Below are 26,562 nucleotides of genomic sequence, written 5' to 3'. Positions count from 1 at the left end.
TTTGGATTTCAGCCCCCCTCAACCCCAGCTAGCATGACTAGAGGTCAGGAATTCTGAGAGTTGTAGTCCAAAGCTGGGGGGGGGGGGCAGATTTGGGAAGCCTGTTCTAAAAAGACGGAAGTCTTAGTATTCCATGATTCTGACATCAATCTTCCACTTCAAGCTTTTCAGTTTTCCTTTACATAGGTTAAATATTTTTTAAAAATTATTTCTAGTAGCCATTGATACCCTTAACCTCCATGAATTTGTCCCCAGTCCCCTTTTAAAGCCATCTAAATTGGTGGCCACCATTACACCTTGTGGTAGCAAATTCCATAGTTTAATTATGTGCTGTGTGAAGAAGTACTTCCTTCTATCTATCCTGAATCTCTCATCAATCAGCTTCATGGGATGACCATGGGTTCTAATATTGAAAAAGGGAAAAAAATGCCTCCCTATCCACTTTCTCCACACCATACATAATTTTGTACACCTCTATCATATCTTCCCTTACTCGCCTTTTTTCCAAGCTAAACAGCCTTAGATGTTGTAACCTCTCCTCATAAGGGAGTTTGTCCAGTCCCTTGCTCAGTTTAGCGTGCAATCCTATGCACATTTAGACAGAAAGAAGTCCTACAATTCCCAGCATTATTGAGTTTTTTCTGTCCAAACTTGCATAGAATCGAGACTTTAGTTGTCCTTTTCTGCCTTTTTTTCAGCTCTACAATATTCGTTTTTGTGTGTGGTGACCAAAATGGTACACAGTATTCCAAGTGTGGTCACACCATAGATTTGTATAAGGGTATTATGATTTCAGCAGTTTTATTTTCAGTTCCTTTCCTAATTATGTCTAACATGGAATTTGCCTTTTTCACAGCAGCTGCACACTGTGTCAACATTTTCATTGAGCTGTCCACCACAACCTCAAGATGTCTTTCTTGGTCAGTCATTGCTAACTCAGATCCCATCAGCTTATATGTACAGCTGGGAGTTTTTACCTCAGTGTGCATTACTTTACTCTTGTTTACACTGAACTGCATTTGCCATTTTGTTGCCCATTCTCTCTGTCTGGAAATACCCTTTTGGAACTCTTCACAATCCCTTTTTGTTTTTAACCACTCTAAATAATTTGGTGTCATCAGCAAAAATAAAGTTTTTGACCTTATTGAGAAATTGAAAGCTAATAGATCACCAGGCCCAGTTGGTATCCATCCTAGAGTTCTTAATAAACTCAAATGTAAAATTGCTGATTTTCTAACAAAAACATGCTATATGTCCCTAAGATCAGCCTGAGTAATGCAGGACTGGAGAAGGGGCCAATGTAATGCCAATTTTTAAAAAGGGTTCTGTAGAGATTTGGTAAATTATAGGCCACCTAATGCGAAGAGAAAACTCCCTGGAAAAGACCCTGATGCTGGGAAAGACTGAAGGCAAAAGGAGAAGGGGACGGCAGAGGATGAGATGGCTAGATAGCATCACGGATGCAATGAATATGAACTTGAGCACGCTCCGGGAGAGAGCGCAGGACAGGAAGGCCTGGCGTGCTATGGTCCATGGGGTCACGAAGAGTCGGACACGACTGAACGACTGAACAACAACAACAAGGCCATTTAGCTTAATGTCTGTTCTGAGTAAATTGATGGAAACCATTATTGAAGATAAAATTAGTAGCCATATAGAAGGACAAGCCCTGTTGAAAAAGAACCAACATGGCTTCTGCAAAGGTAAGTCCTGTCTCACTAACCTTTTAGAGTTCTTTGAGGGTGTCGATAAAAATGAGGGCAGGGTGATCTGTTAGACATTGTTTAGTTGGACTTCCAAAGACTCCTGAGAAAATTTAGCAGTCACGGAATAAGAAAAGAAGTCCTCTTCTGGATCAGTAACTCATTAAAGAATAGAAAGCAAAGAGTAGGAATAAATGGTAACTTCTCCCAGTGGAGGCATATAAACAGTGGAGTCCTATGGAAATCTGTATTGGGACCAATGCTTTTCAGCTTGTTCATAAATTATCTGGAATTAGGAGTTAGCAGTGTTGGACTTCCTTGGCATTATTTTGACTGTATTGGTCTTCCTTGGCAATTTCCCACTGAAATATATATCAAAAATCTAATAGTACTGTGGTCAGGCTAACTGTTAGGCAGGAGTGAGGCATCTGCTTCAGGCAGTTGATTTTGGGTGTCCTGAAAGAGCAGCACATGGTTTTATTATTGTTGCATTTTTATTGCCAAGGAATGGAAGGGGCACTTGTGGGATTTTCTGCCTCAGGTGCCAAAATAACTTGACCGGCCTTGGGTACTGCGCAACTAGATTTGGTGGCAGCACCATTTACTGCTCCAACTCAGGTACAAAAATGTATCAGAGTAGCCGTGACAACTACATGTTTCATGTAGTTTCATTATTTGTTTTCCCCAAGGGTCATCTTTTTGTTACACCAAGCAGCTTTGACTAGCTTCCGATAGGGGGTGTTTCCAGATGGAGGTGTCCTAGCATTGCCAATGAGAACCCCTTGGGCAGCTATTCCATCTTTTTCTCCTGAACAGATTTTCTGTGGTAATAATAAACCAAAAAGCAGTGGGAAAACTCAGGAGAGTTACGAGCAGAAGATAAAGACATCTTGACCTCACCATAAAATTCTGTGAACAAGGCATGGTGGTGGCATAATAAAAACTTTATCTGGAAGCACCCAGAGTGAAAGACCAGTGGTGATGGTGGGGAGGGAGCTGCTTAACCCTTTCATTTCCAGACTTTTGTCCACTCAAAATCACCCCTACAGCTTTTCTCCCTGAAAGATAAAAGATATGGAGATACACAGTTCCACTCACTTTGGTACCCAGAACTCATCCCATCTCATCTAGAGTTTCATTGAAGAGATTATATGAAGGTGCCTTATACTGAATCACACCATTGGTCTATCCAGACCTGCATTATCTAGTGAAGAGCAAAACTATGAAAGTTGAGACAGAAGCTCTTGTAACCACACACAAGCAAGACTGCTATCGGCTACTAGTTTTGTCTTTAGACAGAAGAAAAACAGAAAACAGTTCTGCAAGTTACAACAAAACAGAATAAGATGCAAGAACAGGACCAAAGATACAAAGTTACTTCCCATAGGGACTCAGCAGCATTTTCTGACAACTCAGGTCTCTTTCACCCATTGTTCTCTGCACGTAAATCCTACATACGGTGCACTGTAGCAGGTTCATGTGCCCCGATAAAAGAGACTTCTATGCGATAGAATAGGGATGGGGAACCTCCACCCTGCAGGTCAAATCTGGCCCGTCAGGCTGGCTGATCCAGCCAGTGGGGCCTCAGCTGAGGACCTCTCAAGCGCCATCCCCTTCCTAAGCCCTGCCCCTTCAGCGCTAGCAGGGGAAATAATCCCCAATGCTAGCTCTGATCAGTGATTGGAGATAACAGTAAGGATTCCTTTAGTGTGCTGCTCTCCATCCTGGTTGGGGGAAGGAGTGCAGCAAGTGAAGCCTTCCCCGCTTCAAGCTGAGAAAACAAATATTTCCATTTGTGCCAATGGGAGGTTTTTCTTAAGCTTACCTGTCATGCAGGAGGGGGGATTTCCAGAGGGATCACAGTTGGGGAGGAAAGGGTTAGCCCTCCTATCTGTGTGCTCTGTGCGTCCCCCTCCCCCTCCACATGGCAATTAGGATTAGAAAAGAAAATTTCCATCCATACCTGTGACTTCCTGCTTTTCCAGCTTTCACCTGTTGAAACTGAAAACCCCCTTAGCATGCCTCCCTCCACTTTGGTCAGTTGTCTTCACTGACACACACAGCTTCAACCCTTTTCCTCTCTGGGTCAAGGAGACACCCAATATGATCAACTCGTTTTTTCCACCCAATACAGGAGAGGTAACAAGGAAATATGTTTTTTTTAAAACAACAACAACGATCTGGTAGCGTAATAAAACAAACCAACATGTGGGATTTTGTATGTATAATTAAAAAAATATTAACCACAAAAAGAGTTATATATACTATTATTAATACATCTACACTTGGTTCTAACCTGCCTGCCTGCCTACTGTACCCTTTCTAAATCCTGTTCCCAAAACCCCACTCATGTGATGTGCACTCCTTCAGTCCCTAGCCAACCATTTCACCTGTCTTTGATCCTCAGAATACTCTCACTTACAAGCCCCTCCCACCCTTCACTCACTCTCTAACATTCTATTAACCCTAATTTACCTGGATCACGTCGTACAAATTCCAACACATATATCTATATTAACAAGCCTATGTTACAATAACCATGAGAAGATTGGGCCCTGAATCATTTAAGTGCCTGGCAATGCCTCTGCCTGAGACAAATTTAGTTTCACATTCATGGGTTGGATCCAGATTTCAGCTGGATCAGCTGCGCTGGCAGAAGTGGATTCCCTTGCCCCCTCCTTCCCATGGCAGCCTCTCCAGCCTCCCTGAAAATGCTACATAGAGCATCAGGAGACCCTGATGAATGGGGTGTGCTGTGGTGATGGGGGAATCCCTAAAAATTGAGCAGAGGGACCTTCCATGAGCAGAGCTCTACCTATTGCAGAAAGTCTTTTCCTCTCACAGAAAGCAGATCCTGGATCCAACCTCTAGGGTAACTGAAGTCATCCTGAGTGGGAACTGAAATGTGAGATTCTCTTCATCCTAAATTCAGTTTTGCTCATCTTTTGCTATTCCCACTGTAAAATTATGGACAATGGGTTTAGATGTATTACTACTGCCGTCTCCTGTTAATGGATCAGAACAGGCGGGTGCTGTTGCTAACTCCAGACTTACTTTGCAGAGACTCTACAGGAGTTCTGGCCCATCGCAGTGCCTCCGGTAGTGCAGCTATGTAATTTTAAACCCTGGACTTAATGTCTTATGGGAGGGCCCTTAGATGGGCATGTATATTAATTAAGCCGGGAAACATGCAATTAACATTTCTCTTCTCCCCAGCTGATGCCATTTCATGCTTTATAACTCTTCTATATTCATTGCATCGATGATGCTATCTAGCCATCTCATCCTCTGCTGTCCCCTTCTCCCTTTGCCTTCAATCTTTCCCAGCATCAGGGTCTTTTCCAGTGAGTTGGGGTCACGAAGAGTTGGACATGACTTAACAACTGAACAACAACAACATGCTCCAGATATGTTATGACCAAAAAACAAAACAAAACAACTGTTTGCCAACCTGGATGTAAAAACAATCTCCGTGCATGAGCATTTTGCATTTTAAACATGTACATGCCTGGCTGGCCTCTCCATGATGATAAAATGTGTTTGAAAGTAAGAAGAAAGGTGTCTGCAGTGACTGGGCTGGCCCATGTTCTGGTGCCAGGCCTTTTGCTGCTGCCTCCATTACCTGCCACTCAGTGGAGGGTGGTGGTTCCGATGTCAGTGGGGCGGTGAACGTGCTCCAGCTTTCAGTCAGAGCCAGTCAGAACTCTAAAGGAGCTATCCAAGGTGCCAGAATCATTTTGAGGCTAGGGTTTAACATCTTGGAGAGCTCCTTTAGAGTCCTCGCTGTTTGTGACCGAAACCCAGAATGGATTCACAGCCCCATCAAAATTGGAGCTGCCAGCCTCCACTGAACCCCATGCATGCCGCATGAGCATGGGGGAGAGGTGGGATATAAATACAATGAATAAATTAGCTCATTCCCTCTCAAGGCTCATGGCCATGAGTGGATGACCATAAAAGGAAGAAAAGGTGCAATCCTGTGGAGGAAACTTCACCCTATCTTTCAGGGCTGCAGGTTCCAGCCTGACTGGGACCAAAGGCTTATCTCAAGAAAGCAGCTGAAGCAACTGGACCCAAGGCCTACTTGATAAGCCTGTGACTTGTGGTGGTTGAGGTAGGCAGGAGGCTTTCAGCCCGAGAAGGAAAGATCCCAGCTGGAGGAATATACAGGAGCTGAGAAGGGGATAACACTGCCCTGGATGGAACTGAATGGATATGAGAGAGTAAAGTAGTAAATGCGCAGAACAGTCTGTGGGGGAAATCCCTTAAATGTAGATGCTGCATCTAAAGGAATTCTTTACTTGGGACATGTGTGTGGAAATGGCCATTTTAAATGTAAAAGCCTGACAATCAGTATATGTTTATTATTAAGTGTGCTCTTCTACCACTGTGTAGAATAGATCCAGGGAAATTAAAAGATGGGACCATGTTGTCCACCCTAGACTGAACCCACTCGACCCACACTGGGTAGCTGGAGGGAATTCTTATGTAAACCCCATTTTAAAGAAGGAGGATGTTACACTAGTTGCTATTTTGAATTTACTTAGTCAGGTAACATGCCTTTTGTGGTGGTGACTTGCACAGAGGAAATGGTGACATCTTGTGGTCCGATTTATATACCAACATTGGATACGGGGAGAAGCTTTTAAAAGCAAATTGAGAGGATCTAAGCAAAATAAATTAGTAGGTAACAACAGTAGATTCTATTTACTACTTATATAGAGGTATTGAGAGGCAAGGTATAAATGTTTCCAGTTAGGTACCATGAACAAACTTTTCTTATGCTAACATAATTATGTAGTTCTAGCTGTCACATTGCATGTAACAGAGACAAGATAAAGGCCAAATCAGAACTGAAAAGTCAAAGAGAAAATAGCGTTTTGAGAGACTGACTTCTGTACTAGGAGATGCAAAAACATTTCTTAATAACTGCTTGTTGAGACATTTGTGCATGTTCTCCAGTGTTAGATTGGCAGCCTGATGTCAGAACAAAGTAAGTAGTTCTTAGCTGAGTGGCATGGTTGATTAGGTGGAATAAAGGGTTGTAGTTTTACAGAAAGAAAGGAACTGGGATCAGGATATGTAAAATTAAGGCCAATTCAAACATTACAGCCATGGAGGTCACTGAAAAAGGCTTCAATGTGCTGGACACCCACAACTGTCTGGGTTGCATGTGCATCTGTCGGGGTAATGTTTGGATGGTGCTTTCAGACAATCTTCACACCCGTGTCAAAGGTTTCTGGAATTCACAACAGAGGCAGTGTGACTTTCTACATGACCAGGGTGAAACATGGAACACCATCAGATTGAACTATTTTGCCGGCTTCCATATGGGAACATGATGGTGATAATAATAGGTATGATCAGTGGAGGCTGGTGGCTCCGATTTCAGTGGGGCTGTACATCCACTCTGGGTTTTAGTCAGAACCAGCCAGAAATCTAAAGGAGCTATCCCGGGTGTTGGACCCTATCCCCAAATTAGGTTCAGCACATTGGAAAGTTCTTTTAGGGTTCTGGCTGGTTCTGGCTGAAACCCAGAGTGGATTCACAGTCCCACTGAAATCGGAGCCACCAGCTTCCGCTGGAAATGATCCCATCAAAGTGAAAACTTTTAAGTTCCATGGTATTCAGTGGAGAAAGTTAAATGCATACTGATAGCTTGTTTTTATGAGGTGTTGTAATCATGGACAGTTTGGACCCATGGCCCTCTGATTTGGTGAAAAGTAGCCAGGAGAAACTGGCTCTACTCTATTAGAGAGAAAAATACCAACTCTGTTTAAAGAGACAGTTTCTAGATCTCCTTCCTGAAAAAAACACAACCTTCTTAACTGAGAAGATCCTTCCAGTTATTGACCAATAACTCTCTTTTTAGATGCAGCGACTGTATGCATGCTTTCAAATCACTTCCAAACATTTCTGAACAATGTGAAGTTTCTCAGTTAAAGAGAGTTTTTCTTGTTTCTGATCTTGCAATCATTTGAGGTGGCTGTAATGCAACAGTGGGCAACCTTTTTTTTCTGTCAAGGGCCAAATTCCTTTATGGGTAATCTGTCAGGGGCTGCATGGTGGCAGTGGGTAAAGCTAGAGCCCAAAGTGGGTGGGTCACCCCTCTTTTCTTTCTGCCACTCCCTTTTTTGTCTGCTTTCCCTCCCTCCCTCCCTCCCTGCTTGCTTGCTTGCTTGCTTATTTATTTATTTCTATACCGCCCAATAACTGAAGCTCTATGAGCTTTTCCTTCCCATGCATCAGGCTGCCAGGGAAGGGACAGATCACTCTTGCCAGAGGCCTGAACTAGAACATAGGAAGATAGCCAAATACTGAGCCAGACCATTGGTCCATCTAGCCCTGCATTGCTGACTCTGACTGGCAGCAGCGGCTCTCCAAGGTTTCAAGCAGATTTTCCAGCCCCACCTGGAGACACTGAGGATTGAAAGAAAGCCAGTGTGGTGTAGTGGCTAGAGTGCTGGACTGGGAGCCGAGAGATCCGGGTTCTAGTCCCCACTCGGCCATGGAAGCTCACTGGGTGACTTTGGGCCAGTCACAGACTCTCAGCCCAATCCACCTCACAGGGTTGTTGTTGTGAGGATAAAATGGAGGCGGACTATGTATGCTGCCTTGGGTTCCTTAAGGAGGAAAAAAGGCGGGATATAAATGTAATAAATAATAATAATAAAAAACCTGAGACCTTCTGCATGCAAAGCAGGTGCTCTTCCACTGTACTACAGCCCTCCCCCATAACTGACAGCACGCAGAGGGCTTTTGGAATTAGGTTGAGGGCCACAGTACATCAGGCTGAGGGCCGCAGGTTGCTTGACCATGCTCTGGAGCATGATCTTCATTTGAATAGTGATAGAGGCTTACTAAACCCTTCAGCAGCTTTTGATTTCACACAGCAGGGATAGACAGCCTGGTGCCCTCCCGAAGTTTGGGACTCTCGTAATCCTTGACCATTGGCCCTGTTGTCTAGGGCTCACGGGAGTTGTAGCCCAAAACATTTGGAAGGCACCATGTTGACTACTATCATATAGAGCATCATACATTGCAGAATTTGCTGGGGTTGGAAGACATTGCACTGAAACATTTCCAAGCATGGCTGTGTTAGTTTGATCTGGGACAACTTCGAGTATCTGAAAAAAGCATGTTTGGGTCTACCCTGAGCCATTTGCCACCTAGAGAAAAAGCAGTAATTTTAAAAACTACCAAGAGAGGATGTCAGTCAGAATTGTTTTCAGTAAGAATAACTGAGTTCATCCTCTGGCAATTTGCAACAACACACAGATTTTGAGACATGAAGCCCACAGAAATTTGTACTGGGTTTTTCAAACTATGATTGCATAACATCCACATGAAATTCAGAGCTATTATTCTGAAAATAAAATAAAAAGGAGTAAACTCATTGTGCAAATATGTTATAATAGAATCCATTATTGTGCCATCTCAGTTGAACAAATGCCCCTTTTCATGACGTTGCTCATCTTTCCACTGGCAGCTCACTAGGAACACTAATCACAATACGATGAACTGTGCGTTGTTTATGTGAGGCAGGCAAATGTCTCAACTTTAAAGTATGTTGGTGCAATAGGCTCTGCCTACTGGTGCTGTCCTCCTGGGTGAGCTAGACATTCATTCTAGGGCTCTAAACATGCTTTGTGAATAGGGTTGTTTCTTTGTTTTTTCTTTCTGCATTTCTTTCCGTTTGCTTGAATCATTTGACTATCAATCCTAATTTTTAAAAGAACCAACTTTTAAAACCGATTAAGCATATTGCCTAATTTTTCCCTGCTAAACCACAAATCCTTAATTTTTGTGGGAGCTCCTGTAGAGTTGATGTTGGTGGTACTCCATGACTTGCCCCGGGCATCAAATCATTTTCATCCTTGCTTGCATCACAGAAAGATGCGAATACACTATACCTGCTGAGCAGGTACAATGCCTCACTGTTGATGCATGAACAGAGGTGAAGTAATAACCAGAGAGATGAGGGATATGGGGGATGGGTGGGGGCAGAAGAGAAAGCGATATTTTTTTCAAAGCAAGAAAATCAAGTGGAAAAAACCCAGAGGGAAGAAGTAGAAAAATAAATAGAGGCATTGCCTTTCTGGACAAGGAGTGGGTGGGGTGGGGTGGGGAGATCAGGACAGTAAAGAGACGTCACCCCTTACCTTCTATAGTATGGCTATTCTCCTTTAGTCTTTGTGAGTGGGAGGGTGTCTTTTATCAAGACTAACCTGGAGAATGGTCTGAACTGCCATTCATGTGTGTGGCTGGATGTGGACTTACTGAAAATGCACATAATCCCCCATACCAGTCCCATGGCAGTGTTGAACTTTTAGCTACAAGCAATTTCAGGCATAATGGAGAATGAATGACAGCAGAATGCAAGATTACTTCCACAGCTGGGCTTATTTAGGTATTGGAGCTCAGCTGGTCAAAAATGATCTAGTTTTGTGGGGTGGGGGCTGTGAGAGTATGTGTGTGGCAGGAGGGGGTCAGGGTTCAGCACCCCTCCATTGTACATCCCTTTAGCACATTAAACTGCATCTCTAGCTCCAATTTCACATGTGATTGGAGTAGACCAATGTGTAAAGATGTGGGTTTGCCACCCCGGTTTGCAGTTTGATCCTTAGACTTCCGCTGTCTGACATATTTGGGCCCAGGGGAAAAATAATAACTTCATGATTGGATGTTGACCTGATTTGGGAGTGTTTTATTGCTCCCTTGTCATACATGGCATATCTTGCTACCTAACTCTCTCAGTGGTTTTTAAATGGACAGCTTTCTTTTTTCTACTTGGGGCACTGGCATGGTACACCTCAGGCTTTCCTGCTCCCTGGTTGTTGTGGCACAATATAATTCTGTGTGCTGACCTATAAGGGATTGTATGAGATACCTTGCCCAAATATATGCATTTTGATCAAATTAATTTTCCTTGTGTGCAATGGGATCCAGACACTGAGGTCGATCAATATCCATCCTGTCCTGAACAACATGATAGCAGGTCCTACCTTGACTCTTCTTTAGATAAGAAATAATTAGGACCTGGCGTTTCTTTCCTTCATAGAATCATAGAATAGTAGGGTTGGAAGGGGCCCACAAGGCCATCGAGTCCAACCCCCTGCTCAATGCAGGAATCCAAGTCAGAGCTTCCCTGACAGATGGCTGTCCAGCCTCGTCTTAAACGCCTCCAGTGTGGGAGAGCCCACCACCTCCCCAGGTAATTGGTTCCATTGTCATATTGCTCTAACAGTCAGGAAGTTTTTCCTGATGTTCAGCCGGAATCTGGCTTCCTGTAACTTGAGCCCATGATTCTATGTCCTGCCCTCTGGGATGATCGAGAACAGATCCTGGCCTTCCTCTCTGTGACAACCTTTCAAGTACTTGAAGAGTGCTATCATATCTCCCCTCAGTCTTTCTTCTCAAGGCTAAACCTGCCCAGTTCCTTCAGTCTCTCTTCACAGGGCTTTGTTTCCAGTCCCCTGATCATCTTTGTTGCCCTCCTCTGAACCCCCTCGTTTGTCTGCATCCTTCTTAAAATGTGGTGCCCAGAACTGCACACAGTACTCCAGATGAGGCCTAACCAGTGCTGAGTAGAGGGGAACTAGTACTTCCCGGGATTTGGAAGTTATGCTTCTATGAATGCAGCCCAAAAGAGCATTTGCCTTTTTTGTAGCCACATCACATTGGTGGCTCATATTCAGCTTGTGATCGACAACAATTCCAAGATTCTTCTCGCTTGTAATGTTGTTGAGCCACATATCCCCCATCTTGTAACTGTGCATTTGGTTTCTTTTTTCTAGGTGCAGAACTTGGCATTTATCTCTATTAAATGTCATTCTATTGTTTTCTGCCCAGATCTCCAGTCTATCCAGATCACTTTGAATTTTCAGAAAGAAATACTTGAATTTCAGAAAGAAATACTTTCTTCCAAAGTATTAGCTATCCCGCCCAATTTGGTATTATCTGTAAATTTGATCAGCATTCCCTGCACCTCCTCCTCCAAGTCATTAATAAATATGTTGAAGAGCACTGGGCCCAGGACTGAGCCCTGCGGTACCCCTCTCATTACCTCTCCCCAGTTTGAGAAGATACCATTGATAATCACTCTTTGAGTCCGATTCTGTAGCCAACTGTGGATCCACCTGATTGTTGTTTCATCTAGCCTACTTTGAGCTAGTTTGCTCATCAGGATATCAAAGGGCACTTTGTCAAAAGCTTTGCTGAAGTCGAGGTATATTATGTCTACAGCATTCCCACAGTCCACAAGTTACTTGATCAAAAAATGAGATCAGATTCATTTGGCAGGAACAAGAACAAATCCATGTTGGCTTTGAGTAATCACTGCATTGTTTTCAAGGTGCTTACAGATGGATTGCTTTGTAATCTGCTGCAGAATTTTCCCAGGGATTGATGTCAGACTGACTGATCTGTAGTTCCCAGGTTCCTCCTTTTTACCCTTTTTGAAGATAGGGACAACATTAGCCCTCCTCCAGTCACCTGGCACTTCACCTGTCCTCCATGATTTCTCAAAGAGAATAGACAGTGGTTCTGAGAGTTCTTCTGCCAGTTCCTTTATTACTCTAGGATGCAGTTCATCTGGCCCTGGAGATTTGAACGCATTCAAAGTCATTAGGTGTTCCTTGACCATATGCCTATCAATCTCAAGCTGCAATCCTGCCCCTTCAGCCTGTACTTCACCTTTGCCAGGGGGCTCATAGACCCTCTTTTGGAAGAAGACTGAGCCAAAGTGGGAATTGAGCTCCTTCCTTCCTTCCTTCCTTCCTTCCTTCCTTCCTTCCTTCCTTCCTTCCTCTCTCTCTCAGGTTTTAGCTTGGCTCCTCTGTTAAGTAACAAACAAATGGACCTTGCTTTTGCTTTGCTTTCTCAGGTCTTAACTTGGGTCCTTTATTAGGTAACTAGCAAATGAACCTGGCTTTGTACAGGTGGGAATACCCCTTATGATGATACAGAAAAGGCTGCAAGAAAATGTATGCAGGTGTCAGAGTTGGAAACATTATTCCTGTAACAATATGAAAGAAATAATGGATTTGGCCTGAATGGGTTGTGCTTCCTGGGAGGAACCAGGAAGTAGCTGGGGGCAACACCCATTGCTTCTGGCCTGAGGAGAGAGAGACCACTGCCTGAGAGAGCTCAGAGGAGAGGCTTTAAATAAAACCTAGGTTTGTTTTGAAGGCAGAGTCCGTATGCCTCTGTGGGGCGCAATACAACAACTCTGAGAAAAGTATCTGAGAAAAGACTGAGAGAGATTCAGCAACAAACAGAGGAAGACAACATCCTCTAGAGACTAATTCATGATATGGATCTAGGGTTGGCTAGAAACAAAAGATCATGTACCATAACACCATTCTTCCAGATACAGGATGAACTTTGTGTACAGAATGGCATCATCTTCTGGGGAGAAAGAGCAGTTATATCAGAAGCCTTCAGACAGAAATCATGCACAGAGTGCATTTATGGGGAAATTTAAAGTGTGCAGATTGTGGGAAGACCACCAATCCAAAGAAACACTATTACAGCATGATATTCCAGAGAGACCTTGGGCAAAAGTAGGTGTGGATTTGTTTCACTGGACAGACAAGGAACACATAATCATTGTAGAATACTTTTCAAATTTTGGAAAGATAGACTACTTATCAGACATCTCTGCCAGAACAGTCATACATAAGATAAAAGCACACTTTGCACAATATGGGTTACTAAACACTGTATGTTCAGATAAAGGCCCCCAGTTTGTTGCAGCAGAATTCCAGAAATTCAGCAAGGACTGGGATTTTGAACACACCACTTCATCACGTGGGTATTGTGAAAGTAATGGAGAAGTAGAATCCACAATAAAAACAGCTAAGAAATGCACGAGAAAAGCAAACGTGGCAGAGGCACACCTATAGTTAGCATTTCTAGATCATCCAGATCTAGAATACTTCATCTCAGGGCCTAAACTCAAGTCCACCACAAAGTTTAATGAGCTGAACAACAAAGACACTTTTACCAACAAGTGGGAGGATATTAGAGCCAGGGGTTATGGGAGCATCCCTTGGTGAACTGAGGAGACAGCAACAGCAGAGACAGGTCCTGTATTTCAACTGATCAGCCAGAGATCTTCCAGGCTTAGATCCAGGGGATACAGTGAGAGTCCAACCCTTAACAAAATAGTACAGAGTCTGGCACAAAGCAACCATAAAATAATATGAGAAACCACTAGGGATGTACGAAAGGCACTTACCTTTCGCGGATTCTGTTTATGGTTGGGGAGGAGGCATTCCGTTCCTCCCCCCGGAATCCTCGCCGGGGGGGGGAGGCGCTCCGTTCCTCCCCCCCCCCGGAATCCTGGCCAGCCGGCTGTGCTCCGTAGCGATTCTGCGGAGCTGCCGGCCGGCTCCGCCAGTAGCCGGACATCCGGCCGCTGGCTAGCAGGGATGCAAATGGCAGCGGCCGTAGCTGCCACCGTTTGCATCCCTGCAGTCAGCCGTGATAGGCTACGTAAATGTTTACATAGCCTATCATGGCTGATTTTTTTAAAAAAACAAAAAAGTGCGTGTACGCAAATGGCGACGGCCACAGCCGCCGCCATTTGCATTCCTTATTTTGGCATGTCTTAGTCTACGTAAACATTTACGTAGACTAAGACGGCGAAAATAAGGGGAACGCAAATAGCATAGCATCTACACTATTTGCGTTCCCCTTATTTTCGCCGTCTTAGTCTACGTAAATGTTTATGTAGACTAAGACGTGCCAAAATAAGGAACACAAATGGCGGCGGCCATGGCCGCCCCCATTTGCGTACGCGCATTTTGTTTTTGTTTTTTTAAAGTCAGCCGTGATAGGCTACGTAAACATTTATGTAGCCTATCAAGTTTTTTTTTTTAACCTAGCCGTGATAGGCTACGTAAATCTTTACGTAGCCTATCACATTTTTTTGTTTTGTTTTTTAAACTGGAAATGGTGGCGGCAGCTGGTCAGAAGACCGGCTGCCGCCACCGCCGCCACCCCGCCGCTGGAGCCACCGCCAGAGCCGCCACCGCCAGGAAGATCCGCCCAAGGTAAGTCTGGTCCCAGGGGGGGTGGGGGGTGGGCCGTTCTGCCACCGATTTTGGGGGGCCGAATGCACTGGCATTCGGCCTCCCCGAGATCCGTGGTGGAATTTTCGTACATCCCGAAACCACAATCATATAAGGTACAGATGGACAGTGGATAAATACTAAGACTTAACAGAAGACTTCTAAAGAAAGCAACAGAAGAATTGGCCATGATTTTGAATGAGGGACAATCTAAAAATTGGAGGGATGTAAAAGAAGTACTGGATTCAGCCTGAGTGGACTGCGCTTTCTGGGAGGAATCAGGAAGTGGCTGAGGGCAACACCCACTGCTTCTGGCCGGAGGAGAGAGAGAAAGGTCACTGCCTGAGAAAGCTCAGCAGCTTTCTTTAAATAAAAAGTAGGTTTATTTGGAAAGCAGAATCTGTGTGAGTCTGTGGGGTGCAGTCACAGTGAAACAGCTGAATGAAGCTATGCCTGTTGGCACCCATAGGCACAGACCGCCATGGTGCATCCCCATAGCCCCTTGAGGGAAAGGTCTTCTCTCTCCATTTCCGGGGGGGGGGGGGTGTTGCCCAACAGCAGGGGAAGGGACTGAGTAGGCATTTAATGCTGACCCTCAGCCTACTAAATATCCCTTAGTTTGATACAGTGAAACCTTCAAGAAAACCTATGTCAGAGCTAAACAGATGTCAGAGAGCTGGTCACACTGTGCCTGCTGGCCTCCCTAGGTACAGCCCCTGCCAGGTGCACTCCTGTAGCCCCTTAAGGGAGGAACCTGTCCACTGCATTTCCCTGAGAGAGGGCTGCCCCACAGTGGAGGGTGGGCAGGCAGGTAACTGTGTCCCTCTGCTTACTATTGTCCCCTGGTTTGAAACTGCAGGAGTGCAAAGCTATGTGCTGCTTAGGGAAGTCTTCCCCTAGTGACCAAATATTTTATTGCAGGCTGCAACCCTGTGGACATATTGGACACATTAAAAGTAAATAAAATTAATTAAGCACTTTAAAAACAAAATAACCCTGAGGTGCACAGCCTTAGGGTCCCCTTAGTATGCATGCCAAGTTTCAGGTTCTAGGTTTCACAATCTTAGAGCTATGGCGGTGATGGACGGACAGACACTCATCCTCTTTTATTATTAGGGACTGTTTGATACATGGTAAGGCAAAAGGTAAGTGAAAGTTAATGCCATGCTCTTACTTAGAAATATCTATTTTTAAATATATATTTTTCTTGAACACCCAGAGAGAGCACATGTCTTGTCTTCCTACTAAGCTCAAAACATAGCACATGGTAGGAGTTTTACAAATGCAGACCACTTATGAAATCAGACATGCCTGGAGCAGTCAGAAATAGATTAAGAATGATGGAGTTCAGTGGGTGGAAACAGAACTTTCTATGGTTTGATCTGGATTTTGAAAACTCAACACAAAAAATGGTACGAGGGAGCTGCAGACATGTTTTAAACCACATCCCTTTTTATTGCAAAACGTTTGTTACAGAAATTTCAAAAGTTCTACTGCAGCAGCAACTGCCAACTTCTGCTTTTTATTACATATCTAAAAATACAACCTAAAAGTGCATTGTGAATCCAGTAGAACTTTAAAAGGACCATTCTCCTAGACAGATATAGATGTATTTAATGATAGAACAAATAAATCTTTCTAGGAAATAATTTAAAAATTACATTTTTATTGGTTGTTTTAATAAGCTATTTTTGTGTAATATGTTTTCAAATGACAATTCTGCTAGTATAACTGTTGGGGTAGGTTGCAAACACTGTTCCAGACAGCAATAATAGCACAGAAGCTCCCCGTGCATTGGACAGATGCAGTGGTCAAAGAAAAGATATCCCTTTAGTACATCTCATTGTTGCATACATAATTCCACAATATTTCAGTTATTATTCAACTATTGTTAACATTTAAAATACAATACTTTGTGCCCATTTTGCAACACTGTCAAGCATTTTCCAATTGTCATGCATGATGCATTTAAAGGAGTGAGAATTCTTTTATTCTTGGTGAGTGGCAGAAGCAAATGCCTTCCATTTTAAACAGAAGGATAAGGACACCCACGCTTTTCATGCCAATCTCAGTTGAATAAGGCTGGTCTAATCTAAAGGCTAATTCCATAAGGTGCCTTCGCTGATTCACAGTGCAATCCTCAGATGGTTTCTGAGACATAAGTCCCATTGTCTTCAATAGGATTTATTCTCATGGGAGCATGAACGGGATTGCAACCTCAGTTCCTCTAGCTTGAAGCTATCCTGTTCAAACAGATAAAGCAGCGGAGAGCTGAACCATCAGGTCCCAAAAGTGTTTCCAGCTATACTGAGGAACATCCAAATTATTGCCCATACTCAAGTATCTGCTTCATGCTCAAGACCTCTGGATGAGCACATAGAGTTTCCTCAGTCAGAATAGTTTCTGTTAATTTCATGGGAGATAGCTTATCCAGAAATACACATTGAACTCTGGATTAGGGCATGTGTCAATTAAAGACAACAGACTTGCTCCAGTTTTTCACCTAAAGGCTACTCTGTGCAGAGAAAGGAAACAATGGGCACAGATTGATATCCAGAGTAATCTAATGAGTAAGTAAAAACAATGTCATTAAAACCAAGCCTCATGCTTTTTAGGTACAAATCATTTGGATTTAGAGACAACAATGTGATTTCTAATGCAGTGGAGGTAGAATGGATATCAGGGGTCCCCAACACTTTTGGGTTGGTGGGCACATTTGGAGTTTTGAGTGTGTGTTCTCAGCACTCTCACAAAATAAATGCAATGGGGGCAGGGGATTGCCCATTCACAAAATAGCTGCCATGGCAGACATGGCCAGTCACAAACATTTATTTCCCAGAAGGAAAACTGGTGTGGCTAAATGAAAAGCAACTTGCCCAAGAACCTAAGTACAAGGCAGATGTAGGGTCTAAGTTCCCAAACACAAAACAGCTCTTTTGAACTGAAATGGAGATGGTGCTGGGGGGCAGCCCTTCTCCTTGCAGCATAGTGGTGTCCTGGTTAAAATAATAATTAATACATCTTAAGAAATGAAATAAAAATCAGGAGGGACAGGAAGCCTGGGGTCACCAAGATAAGCATCTGCAGGCACACTGGTGCTCTCAGGCACCATGCTGGGAGACCCCAGGGATAGAATGCACTCCCACAGCATATCATCTTTAATTGTCCTCTACGCTATTCCATCTGAGATGTAGGATTAGGGTTGTCAGGAATATATAATAACATAAGGGCCGCTTCAAAGTTTTGGATTATTTCTTTGGAGTGTTCTATAGGCTCTGAAGCTTTGGAATGTTGACTGTCCTTTGAAATAAGGTGCAAGATCAGAGAAGTGCTCCCATGTGGATACTTTTAAAATGTTCATATCTTCATATATAGATTAATGGTGCACTCTTATAGATGTTTAGACAGAAAAAAAAATCCCACAGCTGCCAACATGCACCAGCCAGGGGTTGTAGGACTTTTTTTCTGTCTAAACATCCATAGCATTGGACTCTAATACTGATATAATTATTAATCTGATATAATTCTTTTCTCTCAAATGGGCATGTCTGTGCAAATATGCTGAGTTTAAAAAAAATGTTAGGTGGGCCAGAGATACAGACCCTGATATTGGACTGTTGGAATCTAAGAATGCATTGGTCATAGTCTCATTCTGATTCTTGAATCCACTAAAGCAACAACCTGAGAATGTAGAACAAAGCTATTTTTGTTTGTTTAAAAGCTTGAGTTAATAGTTTTCAGTAACATTTATATCCCATCTCACTGGGCTCAGCCAAGCTTGTCAAACTGTGAATATTTAATTTGGAGAGACCGATTGGGGTGGGAGTGGGAATGGGTCATCTCTTTTCAACGGCAGGAACTAGATGTTTTTATCTTCAAACCATCTTCTTCCATCAAGGTTCCCCTGACATCAGTGGGGTCCCTCTAAAGCAGTTAACTGGAAGATCCCATCCTTGACCTGATCCTAAACATTTGCACTGCCACATCTCCCTACAAAGCCAATACACTGTTCCTGTGAGCTCAGTACGACGTTGGCTTTCCTTAATGCAGCAAATGTTAGGATGGGGTTGTAAGGCTCTGTGCTATGCCAGTATGCACTTTATTACATGAGTACTGGCTTGCAAAGTTGAATATGTGTAATTCCTACATTTATCACAAGCTGGGCAGCTAAAATATTTACCTGCCTTCTCTCCTACAATTATGTTTCCTAAGACACCTAAACCCTGAGAAAGAAGCACATACCCTATACACAGACACACATACATCTTCCCCAAAATTTCAAAAATCATACGAAAGCTTAATTTCCAGTCTCTTCAGTGATTTTGCTATGTGGATTTATGGGTTTTATTTTGTTACTGACATTTGTTACAATTTCAGTAATTTGCAGCTTGCTACTACTTGATAACAGAGCTATGCTAAAACTAGTAATGAAGTGCTTTATTTCCAAACCATATAATTATGTCAATCAGAAATGTGGTAAGTTCAAGATCTACACTGTTCAATACTTCATTTCATATAATATTAAAGTGCTGTTAAAATCAATTTAATTAAATTGAACATATTGGAAAAGAATGTAAAAGTCCAAAATTGTTAATTCATTCTAACTGGATTCATTGTTACAGGCAGGCAATATTGAAATGTTAAACCTCATAATAGTCCAAAGGAATTAATGGAACAATGCATGCATTTTCATTGGCACAAAATAAGACTGAAATTTAAGGAAGAAGAAACAATTTCAATCATTATCACACTATTATTGTGAAAGAATAATGTGTTATAATTCAATATCTAGTACGAGTGTATACCCAACTATAGAATAACATCACTTAAAACTGGAAACAACAGAATGGATCACTATATGAAAATATTTTAAAAATACTGTACACTGCTTCCTTAATTGTCCAGCATATATTGTAAACAAACAGCTAATTCAACTGAGTTTTAAAATATTACTTTAAAGTTAATTATCTTATCTTTTGCATAACATGCCAGTTTGTTCTTTCACGCTATCACAACATATCTATCACAGCTCACAGTGGCTCATTAGAGAATTAGATGCCGGCTCATAGACAGTGACAGTGGAGCTATACAGAAGAAAGTGAAACACATAGCAGCTACAGATTGTGATTCCTTGCCCAAGAAATGCATATTATTTTTCAATAGATATAGATATAGATATGCTGGCAATGTGGCTAGCAGAGCCTGTTGTTCAGTGTAACATGTTCTGTATTATTGAACGTTATATGTGCTGTATAAAGGTATGACTATATAGGGCAAAGTCAAATGCTGTTCTATAACGTTCACTAATACCATCACATATCGTCACCATATTGGATTATACATGGGACAGAGTATTTTATAACATAGCAGAAAATACATACAATAGTGGTCTCCCCTTATTTTAAAACACACACACACACCAACCCATCTTATTCTCCAAACCTACTGGTGCTCTCCCATTTAATCTCATGTCAATGTGGCCCTCCTGAATGTTTGATTAGCACTAATCCAGACAATATTGCGATGACCAAAGGTTATAGGCAGTAAATCTAAACTGACCTAGACATTTAGGATCTCTTCCACCCTGCAGCCATTTGGCTAAATGAAGCTTTACTTTATACATAACACAAGCTGTGATTATAAGATAAAAGACTGCATGGTTTCTTGACTCTCCTTTAGAAGCTAATACAGTGGATTGTACTGAATACTCAAAATGGGGAGCTCATAGTATACAAAACCTGAAATACAGAAAGTATTCACAGCGGGATCAGAAGAGGCATGGTTCTGAGATAATGGGAACAATTCCTGGAAAACTGTGTTTCATAATCACACAGCTTGTTTCAATACATATTTTGTGTGTCCCACCTACTGTATATCTACATAACACATTTTCAGAAATGGAAACTAAGGATACATTCACACCTATTCTCTCAGAAAGTAGTTTATGCAAGCAGTAAAATAGTTTATGCTAGCAGTGAAGTACTAAAGTACTGGAATTTTTCTTTAACCCCTAGTAAGTTGGCAGTACAGACAAAAAAGAGGCAAGTATTTTACTGCTGAATTGCTGCTGGAATGAATTCCTGCTGTTTGATAGCATAGATATGAACATAGCCAAAGATTCCTGATTCCAAGTTCAAGCTCTAGTTTAATAAAATGCTGTATTCTGATTTTTATACAGCCTTGGTGTGTTTGGGAATAGCCTAACTGTAAACTAATACTGAATTAACTGTCAGGACTCCTTGCACATTGTATTTTCTCAGCAAAAAAGATCTGAGGTGAAACAATAGAACATTAATTGGTAGTCTTGCTGATTAAAGTGTTTATGTGTGCTAACCTGAAGAGTGAAAATGTGCTTTCACAAGTAACATAAAGAATGCAATTTTGTCCCTCACTTTTTTTTTTAACTTATGAATCTGATTGATAGTGTATGAAAAATGAGAGACATTTTAAAATTTGACTAATTCTAGAAAGGAGCCTGTTTAATTCTATCATTTTTGAGATTGTACCCCAGTACTGCTTTTCCCACCCTTTTATTGACTATGAGTGCTACTCCGTTTCTTCTAAGGGATTCTTGCCCACAGTAGTAGATATGATGGTCACCTGAATTAAATTCACCCATGCTTGTCCATTTTAGTTCACTGATTCCCAAGATGTTGATGTTCAATCTTGCCATCTCATGTTTGACCACCTCCAGCTTGCCTTGATTCATTGATCTTACATTCCAGGTTCCTAAACAATATTGTTCTTTACAGCATCGGACTTTCTTTTCACCACCAGACACATCCATGGCTGAGTGTCCTTTCGGCTTTGGCCCAGCCGCTTCACTCTTTCTTTATCTGGGGGATGCCTACTTTCTTGATCCTATGAACAGACGTTCTTTAAAGACCACTTAAAATACCATTTGTTGTACACAGGAATAATTTTTGTTCTTGGAATTCATGTGAACATTCACGGTAATTCATGAAAAAATGCACATTTATATGGCTTTATCAACAAAAGCCAGTATTTATACACATGTGTACAGTTCATACATGACACCGTTTGTGTTCATATGTATTTCAGAATAGGTTCCCAAGAAGAATATTGAAGCAAGCACTTAAAGGCATGAAGAAGTCTTTAAAGATGTGCATTCCAAGTTGCTGATTGCCATTTTTACCATAGAAAGTATAGGCAACGGCTCTCCTGCTGAGGCTTGCCCTCTCCCACACCAGTAAATGGGCTGGAAAAGGTAGAATTAGTTAATTTATTGTCATATTGGGGACTGGTCTTTATAATATGGTGACAGTAGTATGACTAGAGGCACAACAGTATTGTCACCTAGATCAATTAGTGAAGATTGGTGTGATATCACTAAAGACATTCAAAAGGGCATTTAAGTGACTTTTATGAAAGCAGGTTAAGAGTCCTTTCACATAGGTAATATTTCAGGTTAAACACAACCATTCTGCAGTTTGAAAAAAAATGTGTGGAATACTTTTACATTATAGTCCCTGATCCAGTTCTGGACTTAGGCCCAAAGCAGAATTGAGTCAGAATGGCATTGTATTCTGACCAAATCACAATAGGGCTAGTTCAACATATATAATTAAAATAGTATCCTTATACACTTCGGGAACAGTATCAAAAATGCGTTAGAAGCACCTCACAATGCATATTAGGGTCTAGTCCTACACTGCAATGATTGTGGTGAGTATGAAAGAAGGCCTTAGAAGTATTACAATTGGAAAAGCATCATGTAAAGAACTCCTTAATGGAAATCCTTGGGGTACAGATTAAGTACAAACCATATGCAAATGCATGTATTAGAACCCATATGCCATTTTGTTGTTTTTTTAAAAAGAAAAGGTGGCATCAGTAAACATATATTTTAAACCCCCCCTGGGTGGGGAGAAAAACCACTTTAGGGGCAACTTGAAGTGGGGAATAGGGTGGATGGGGAAAGTGCTTACTTCCACTACCACGGTTTCTCTGCTCTCAATTATCCTTTCCCAAAGCTGCTTTTCTAAAACCCACATACAGAAGCATCAAGGCTCTCACACAAGTGTTCGTATAACATGTAGTTAGTCACAAATTCTGAGGTAAAGTTGGACATTTGATACAGAATGCCAAAGAAAATTGCTTTGTGCATGGATGTTTAATTAATCAGCACATTTTAAGTCATATTTGCCATGCATTTAGACCTGTCTTAGCATTTCTAGTTTCCTTGATCTGTGGTGGCAAGATCATGTTATAGAAAAGCATACCCTGAAAAACAACTGGCTAAATGATAGAATAGCAGCTGGGTTGATAATGGGGTAGGACAGAACTCAAAAGAGTGGGGGGAGTTGCATTGCATTGTGTAACTGAAATCGACATAAAACTGTGTTCAAAAAGTGCTGCTGCTCTTAATGCTTCCCTCTTTGCCCCTGCCTAGTTTCAGATAAACTAGAGCCATGCAGACTGTCAGAGTTGTGTGCTTATTCTGGTGCCCTCCATATGTTTTGAACTGCTCCCTTCTTTCTAGACCATTGGCCGTGTTGGCTGCGACTGGAGCCCAACAACATCTGGAGGGCAACAGGTTGCCTGCCCCTGGCTCTGTGGTGCTTTGTCCTCTGGAAGAGTGCTTACACATAAATGTTTAGGCTGAGATGGTTACACTGCCCAAAGGATTTCAGTAAATAGCTGTTCAGTATAATCTTAAAAATCTGTTTTGAAAACCTCACCTATATATTATCAGCAACAATGCAGCGTGACACAAACGTATGGTGGGTAGTATATTATGAAGTAATAACTGAATTATTCATCTAAAATGTTTCATGATTAAGATTTCCTTCTTCTGGAGGGCACTGTGATCTATTTGCTGTATTATCCCATTAACAGTATGAACCACACTTCATCCTTGCAACCCACTCTAGAGGGTTATTGCAAACACCGACGGACAGTAGGCCTGAAGGAGCCGGGGCAGGACTGGCTCTTGCATTCTAGGGCACGGTCTTATTGTCTTTCTATGTTGCCTTTCTATACAATGGAAGCATACTTAAAGAAATGGCTTTTGCAGTGATCAGAAATCTTAATTTCACTTTGCGCTTTCACCTCGAAAACCTTTGTTTTGTCAGAGAAGAACATCATTCAACTTCTTCAGTTGTTCTGTGCTCCTCTGAGATCAGACCACATAATAAATATACAGTACTTCGTATGATATTTTATAAATATTGAAATGTCCAGGTACAACATGCCTTGACATGAAACTATGGCAGCTAAATGGTGGAATATTTAGAAGAACATGGCAGTGACAAAGAATGAAAGAAAAAGCCACAATTAATGCAAATACTAAAAAAAGAAGAAAATATGAAAATGTTGCACAGAACAGTGAGAATGTGATGTCAGTTCTGCTGTTATTTTCACCTTCTCACCACAACATTTTAAGACAGTTCTATGAAATACTTTCTAAATTGATGATATGTGTGATTAAAAAAATAAATATTTACTATTCACCTTAATTACATTCATCCTGAGCTTGCTCAACTGTGCTAAAAAGCCTGTTTAATACAGGAAACCACATGACTAATTATTAAATTGTTCCCTTTCCTTCATGCTGCTATACAAAAGGCATCTCTTCTCTTCTTGAAAATACAAACATTTGTGGCACTACAAATAATACAAAAAGAAAATAATAAAAAAGACAGGTAAACTGTGAGGGTGTGCTCAACTAATTTATCTTTCAATGATCAGGCAGAAGTATAGGGATGTGAAAAGACTGGGGAAAGTTAAAGACTGGTTTGCTTTTGGTCTCTGTAGAATAATACAAAGATTTCCTTCACCAGCCATCACAAAGATGGTACTGGTATAAAGGTCAACAGAATCAAAATTAAAATACTGTCTTGGTATGCACATTCTTTTGTTTCTGTTTTTAAAACAATCTATCCCTATTTTGAAAGGCAGATTTCTTAAATTATTCACCCATCTATGAATGATGTCGTAAAGGTTTTTAAAACTAATGTCTCTATAATGCCTCCCACCCCCACCCCCATTAAGTGCAAATGCCAACTAGGTCAAGATACAGAACCTCAGTGCTTGACTTTGAGATTACGAAAGTGCTAACTTGACTGGTGGCAAATGCCAGCTATTGCTGGCATATCATGGTCTGAGGTTACTTCATCTTCCTAAAGAAAAGAACTGGAAAGCTCAGACAATTCTTCTTGTCATGCACATGTTATCTCTTAACTGTGCTTGCTCTCAAAGCTATGGAAGGCACCTGTTCTAGAGAGTCTTCTCATTGACAAGGTGTCCCCCCTGTTCTCTGGTTTGGATGACTTACTCCTCTGGAACGTGTTTCGGAGGCTTGTTGCATTGCGCTGCCTGTCAAGTTTATCACTGATGGAGTAGCTTTTCCGTGTGTGTGCATACAGCAAGCTGGATTCATCTGCAGAGTAACTGTTGGCCCGCTCTATTTTTGGAAGAGGGATATTGTTAGACAATGTTCTAGATGTATTGCTATCTTGAGATGACAAGGAAACCGCTTTTTTGTCTTTGGCTTCGGTATCCTCGTTGTCAGAGCCTGGGTGACTTAGTTCTGCTTCCCTTTCTGGATGGCAGCATCCTAAGTCATCCACTTTGTCTCCATGAATTCCAGGGAAGCTGGACCTTTCTGCAATGGTCTGAGGAGCACTGACGCACCTTGTGTCTATGCAGTCCGTAATGCTGGTGTACTCTGCTGTCTTGACCGGCACTCCAAGGCTGCTGAAATAGCTCCGAGAAGGAGAGAACATGAAACTGTGAGATTTGACTATAGGTGCTTCCTCCAAAATAAATGGGGTTGTAGCTAGGTATCGACTACTTTTCGAGCGCTCTAAGGTATGGTACAGAGGAGGGTCAGATTCCCACGGGTTTTGGCTGTCTGTGATTTGTGAGTAGTCTGAAGAAAACACTCTTGTTTCCATCGAAGAGGGGTCTTCATAATCAATACTCCTGCCTGAAATTCTGTCACCAGGACTACCGCTGACATAAGCACTACTTGAGATAACGCTGGAAGCTATCTGAGCGTGGACTGCAGGGTCTCCAGTCCCAAGAATGTTCACTGAACTGTCCAGGGGCTCTATGCCAGACTGCAGCTCATCCATGGCAGAGACATAAATGTCTATGCAAGAGGAAGGCTTTCTGGAGTCTGGGGCAATTGACAGAGTGCTTGTAGGCACTACGGGTAGTTTTTGCTCTTTTGAGACAGAGTGAGAGCTACTCGCACGATGGAGGCTGAGGGACCGTTCTTTAAAAATGCTTTCAAACTTCTCCAGCCCGCCCTTGTCCTTCATATTCACTGCATAGAAGGAGTGACTTCGCAAGCGGGGCGTTACTGTAGGAGAGGTCGGTGACACTGACTCCTCCCCTGTAGGATCAATGCTCTCCTGAAGTTTGTAAGTGTTCCCTTCCTGGCTGTTGAAGCTGCTCTGTCTGACAATGTAGGCTGTGTCAGTACAGTCAGAGGATGTCCGAGATCGTATCTTAGTGGCCTCTCCCCTGTCTACTCCGGTCAGCTTATCTAACGCTGTAGCCATTCGTCCTATCATATCTTCCAACTGAGCAAGCCGGATGTCTACAGTCTGAAGTGAAGCCTTCATGCAGTGCTCTCGTTCATTCACTTCCTCTAATCGCATGGCCATATTCTCTACCCTACAAAAGAAAAAGAAAAGCACTGTTAATGTCAAACAGGGCAAGAAGGTTAGTTTGATGTACTGACCACCCCCTGGCAGAGGCCATTTTGAACATCTCCAACCCCTTCTCCTCCATATCATCTTAAGACTCTGACT

The 26,562-nt window shown here is 42.2% G+C and overlaps 1 protein-coding gene across 2 annotated transcripts in view; it reads right to left on the bottom strand.

Annotated features, from left to right (window-relative positions):
- Nucleotides 1-23,956: 23,956 nt before the first annotated feature.
- The window catches only part of TRPM3 (transient receptor potential cation channel subfamily M member 3), a 502,221-nt gene continuing 499,615 nt past the window's right edge, over nt 23,957-26,562 (bottom strand). For both annotated transcript variants that reach the window (XM_084832121.1, XM_084832122.1), the window contains one exon: nt 23,957-26,425. In XM_084832121.1, the coding sequence (XP_084688247.1) occupies nt 24,979-26,425 (1,447 nt within the window). In that variant the 3' untranslated portion in view covers nt 23,957-24,978. The remainder of the gene's footprint in view (nt 26,426-26,562) is intronic.

Source organism: Heloderma suspectum, chromosome 2 (assembly GCF_057233095.1).
Source record: "Heloderma suspectum isolate Gila_16-S chromosome 2, 16-S_ref, whole genome shotgun sequence".
Taxonomy (NCBI): domain Eukaryota; kingdom Metazoa; phylum Chordata; class Lepidosauria; order Squamata; family Helodermatidae; genus Heloderma; species Heloderma suspectum.
The sequence above is the reverse complement of the archived record's forward strand: the minus strand, read 5'-3'. Positions and strand labels throughout refer to the sequence as shown.